Source organism: Nothobranchius furzeri, chromosome 6, assembly GCF_043380555.1.
Source record: "Nothobranchius furzeri strain GRZ-AD chromosome 6, NfurGRZ-RIMD1, whole genome shotgun sequence".
NCBI lineage: Eukaryota > Metazoa > Chordata > Actinopteri > Cyprinodontiformes > Nothobranchiidae > Nothobranchius > Nothobranchius furzeri.
The window spans coordinates 30597306-30602645 of record NC_091746.1 but is presented as its reverse complement, the minus strand read 5'-3'; the positions used below and the strand labels follow the sequence as shown (position 1 = coordinate 30602645).

Genomic DNA, 5340 nt, shown 5'->3' with positions numbered 1-5340 from the left:
CCACATTTCCACGGGTTCAGTCACAAACGAATGAATGTTTGGAAGTGATCTCAGACCCACAAACACCTACGGATCTGGATGAAGAGAGTCAACCCTCAACCGCCGCAGCAGTCCAGGGTTTAGCCGCTGGAAATGCTAACGCTAACGTTAGCTAACCTTGCTACACTATAGATGGTTTTCTGTGTGGCTGTATGTGTTTATGATTTCATGGAGAAGTCAGCGATTGTTCATATGTTTATGATGTATATTAATGATTGTTTCAGGTGTTGTTGAGGTGTTGTGCACGCATGTGTGTCTGCTAGTGTTGAAGGTGTTCTAGAGAACAATAGGTACACATGACCACTTCCTTCATAGCACCTGCAGAAAAACGTTTCTGGAGCCGCCACTGTTTTGTTCCTAAAGTCTAAAACTTCATTCAGGCGAAATGCAACCAACAAGAGCTGAGCTGAGCTGAGCTGAGCTGAGCTGAGCTGAGCTGAGCTGAGCTTTGATTTTCCAACAACCGTTTCAAATGAACCAGACTGGTTTCATCCAGATTGTTCTGTTATGACCTTTAACCTGCCAGCTCAGGCCTGCAGGGTGTGACATGGAGCTCTTGGGTCTTTTGGGTCAACTCCCCTAACACTGACCTCTGACCTTGTGGTGAACTTGAAGAAATGTCCACACCTGTGAAGATCATCAGCTGTCTTTGTTTTTCCATCAGTGAATGATCCTGATGGATGGATTTGTAAACCTTTGACCTTTCCAGCAGGCAGCAGTCAATGCTAATGTCTTGTTTTGTTGCATCTACACACACATGTATGCTCCAGAGCACTGACTCCGTGTACTTCTTGGGCAGGCGCTGGTAATAATGGCGTGTTTTATTACAACATAATGAGGTTTGTAGGACGTTAGATGAGAGAGAAGAGCCTGGAGCAGACCAAGGCTTGTGTCGGCTAACAGGTCAGAGTTCCTGACGTGTTTTTTTATTTCTGACCAAACAGCTCAAGGTTATTTTTTATTTCGAGAAGAGGATCAAAACATCGACGGAGCAACGAGACAGTAAAGGTTAAAGCTGTTGAACAGAACCAGTCATCCATCCAACCATTTAGTCATCCTGCTAGCGAGTCGTTGTTCCACATTAACTACCGCTACAGAGGAGTTAACAGACTTCAAGCCCAGTCTCCCCACCATCCAACACCAGAACAGGCATCAGCCACCGATGAAGATGAAGCAGCAGAGCTCATCTCTGGAGGAGGCTCTCTGGGCCGCTTCTGATTCATCCGAAACAGAAGCTTCGAGATAAATGTGAAAGATTCAAACCTAAAGGGGCAGTGGCACACAGTAACCCCTGCACCCTCTTCATCCAACACACACACACACACACACACACACACACACACACACACACACACACACACACACACACACACACACACACACACACACACACACACACACTCGATCACAGCGTCTCAGTCTTCACCGCAGGTTAGAAAACAAGTTCATGCACCATGTCATAATCAGCTCAGACAAGAATGAATATGCTAAATTCTGCTTTTCCCGTATTTATTTATTTTTCTCTGACTGAAGCAAAAACAAATGAAGCTCCTGGAAACCGAACCAGAACCCATCGGCTCCCGTTTAAGGGACAGAAATGACTGTGATTCGTTTTGTCTCGTTGTTCTCCTCCAGTGCGGAGCTGCTTTTAGGAGGTATGAAGGAAGCCAGCGGGGCTGTGACAGAAACAAAGATTCAGCAGCAGGCTGCAGCTTTCTGACCTGAGCGGTTTCAGAACATGTCAACACCAAGAAAATTCCAACATTTGTTTAATTTTCCCGACTGATTCCAGAGAATTCCTCAGAACAAACAAATAAAATGTGTGTATTTTATTTAAATAAATGGGCACGAGTATTTTTGCAGATGGAAGTAAATAACTTTGTGTGAGTGCAACAAAAAAGCTTTTTTTATTTTCAAGATTAAATATCTTCATCTATTAAAAAAATAAGAATTATTTAGTTATGTGATGAATTTAATTTCAACGTGAGCAAAAACATGCTGGAAAAAACGAGAAAATCCAGATTTCCGAGTTTCATGATGAAGCGACTGGGAAGATTTTCCACAATGAAGATGAAATGTGTGACTTATTCACGCCTCCCAGGCCACACCAGGACCGAGAAACCAGCAGCAGATCTAACAGAAAAGGCATAATGACTGAAAGGTTTGGTGCGTAAAAATCCCAGCGTGCGTCAGAGCGCACCGCAGCTTTGGCGCACCTGTTAGCAGCGGCTCCGCGCAGCAAAGTCCGTGCTGTGTGGACTTCATCCTTCCCATAGCTCAGCTCAGCAGCCGCGGGCTGAGGACCAGAAAACGGTTTTACTTACGCTGCTGTTCCGTCCGGACCAGTAAACCACCGCGTGGTTGTGCGCGGAGTCCCCCGTCAGAGAGAAGGTGCTGCTGCTCAGTTTGGGCTCGTCCTGCCGGTTATTCCCTCTCCCGTCGTCCTTGTTCCACCTGTACTCGGACCTTCCAGACCTCTGCCCGTTAGAGCCCCGGTCCTCCGGCGCGCCTGCATCCACGCCAGCGGCACCGGTCCACCCGCCGTTGCTTAAGTCGTCAAACTCGCTTCTTTTGGCTCTCCGGAGCGCGGGGTCTTCTGGTGTGTCCCCGAGCGGAACTTCATCTAAACTGCGATGGAACTGCAGAGCGTCCTCCCTAGAAACACCCTCACTGTGTTCCCTGTCCGTCCCGAGGTCCTGATCGGTAATCCCGAGCTCCCTGAACTCAAGTCGGATGCTCCTTAGGTCGCGCGCTCCCGGCTGCATCTCCTCCCGGTTAAGCTGAACAGGCAACGGGCAGGAGACGCAGCTGATCTCCGCTCTGGCTGTTGGCAGGGTGTGCGCGGCGATCAGCACCCAGATACCCAGAGACACGAGGCGCGAGCCTGGGCACGAGCCAGCCCGAGTCTCCATCGCAGACAGAGATCCGGGTGGGTGAAGGACGAGCGGAGACCTGATTACACCAAACTCTTTCACTCAGGTCGGTGTGGACGAAAGTGACGCCTCGATAGTCCGTCTGGATGCTTTAGTGGGGGGGTCCAGGGTCGGTGGGGGTGGGGGGAGAAAAGTGCTCCTCAGTGAAACTGTTCACGTCCAGGATCTTTGGGTCGGAGAAGCCACCACACAGAAGGGAGGAGCTGTACCGGAGCCAGCTGCCGAGTGAGCGCCGGAAGAGGCTCTCTCAGTGTGTGTGTGTGTGTGTGTGTGTGTGTGTGTGTGTGTGTGTGTGTGTGTGTGTGTAAGAGAGAAAGAGAAAGAGAGAGACGCTGTCCGTGGTGCTGAGCTCTCCCCTGTTCTTTGAAGTACTTTAGAGCTGTGCAACACAAAATACTCTTTGTCTTTTACCAACCAGACCGGACCAGAACCTGATACCAAGCATCTCCCTCCCGCTTAAATGCCCAGTTACATTAACTGGCTCGTGTTTGTTGTGGTTTTAGCAGATGTGTGTTAAGGCTGCAGCAGGAATGAGAAGGGCAGCAGGACTTTATTATGGACCAAGTCACAACCAGCATCTTCTTCTTTTCCACATCTGTAGCTGCAAGCACTCCTTCTCCCCGCTACGAGTCACGGAACATCTCCCCTCTTCCTAAAACAAAAGTACCCGTCGCAGGGTTATTAGAACCGTTCTAAAGTTCTAAAGACAACAACCTGGTCGCAGAACAACCTTCCCCTTGGGTATCTGAGACACTTCTGCTGGAACCAGAAACCTATGATGTCACAACGCTAAACACCAGTTTTCTGTTGGTGTCCGTGACTTCAGTTGGTGATTTTCTTCCTGGAACTCTGGTAGTTTGTCCTAAGGTTGACGATTTTGTGTTTGGCCCATTTACCAAGTTTAATGAGCTCAATAGAGGCTCAAAGAGCAGCTCTCTATTTTAAAGAAGAGCCCATTTAATGGTCAGAACGGGTATTTCCTCCTTGACCAGCGGGTTTTGAGTGATTTTTTTCCATCTCTTATTTAAAGAGGTCTTCACTCATACGTTTAATACACTTGCAGTTAGGAGTGAATGCCTTGTGAGGCGGCGCATACTCTTTCAGCCAAGATGGTGGTTGGTTCACATGAACTGGAGCTGTCAGAATCCCAGCAGGAATGTTTTGCTGAACCACCGCAGGTGGATGAATGTGTGTTCACTCTTTGACTGCCAGCAATTTTGAGTATTTTTACAGTTTTATTTATTTTATTTTTTATTTTGACGAGTCAAGGAACATTGTGCTCTGTGACCGTTTAAACACCAAAACTACGCTGTTGTGGGTGATGGTGGCACAGGAGTTAAGTGTTTGCCCAGTAATCAAAAGGTTGCAGGTCCGAGTCCCGCTCAGTCTGTTGCTGCTGTTGTGTCCTTGGCAAGACCCACCTTGCCTGCTGGTGGTGGTCAGAGGTTTTGCCTGTGTGCGGCAGACTTGCCTCTGTCATTGTACTCCCTTTGGGGGGTTCCAGGACTCTAGAAGGCCCGTTATCAAATACATCATTTACCACACCAAGAGAAAGAGTAGACCCACTTCTTACATCCGGAAGAATCTGCGTGTTTCCAGCTGTTCTTTCACAATCCGTTGTCGAAGTTTGAGCTGCAGAAGCTTTTCCGGCTAGCGCCTCACTTTATGCACAGTGGCCTGCCAAAACAATCCCCTCATTCATGGGTTGTCTGCTTCATGATCACGTGACGTGTGACACTCATGGGTGGAGATAAACTGTCGAGCCGTGTTGTTTACTCTCAAGGTGCGCAAGCTCGCCCCGTTAAACACGCAAATGGCCACTATGACAGAAAGTGGTTGTATTTAAAATGATGACTTTAGTCATCAACGGCAGTGAATGAGTTAAATCTAATAAACAGGAAGTTGGAACATTACCCATCACTGGAGTATTAGAACAAGTCAAGCATGATGCATGCCACTTTTGATCATCTTGCAAGTGTTATGAAGCGCAGATACACAGACTCTCTGGTGGAGATCTGGAGCATTAGTCGGTTTCTGAATGCAGATATTCTCTCCTCCTCGATAGGGAGGAACACGCACGCCTCATCGCTGACCTGTCTACATCTTTATCTTAAAACGGTGCCAGAACGAGTGAAGCAGGAACGGCCGTTTTATCCCTAGCTTGACACAATGGACACCCTTTAACGTGTTGGTCATCCATACCAGGCCACCAGTGGAAGTCACAGAGTCTCTGATGACCTTCATGTGCCAAAATGATCAGTGTGTGATGCAACCAGTTCAGCTCAACGAGGTGAGAACCCCTGTTGAGGGGATCGTGCAACCCAGAGAACTCGTCTCTCAAACTGAGGTACAAACGGACACTCTCAGC

The 5340-nt window shown here is 48.1% G+C and overlaps 1 protein-coding gene across 1 annotated transcript in view; it reads right to left on the bottom strand.

The window, feature by feature from the left end:
• The window catches only part of sorcs3a (sortilin related VPS10 domain containing receptor 3a), a 314356-nt gene extending 311272 nt beyond the window's left edge, over positions 1 to 3084 (bottom strand). The window contains exon 1 of the mRNA XM_070552119.1: positions 2364 to 3084. Coding sequence (XP_070408220.1) covers positions 2364 to 2951 — 588 coding nt within the window. The 5' untranslated portion in view covers positions 2952 to 3084. The remainder of the gene's footprint in view (positions 1 to 2363) is intronic.
• Between the last annotated feature and the right edge of the window lie 2256 nt (positions 3085 to 5340).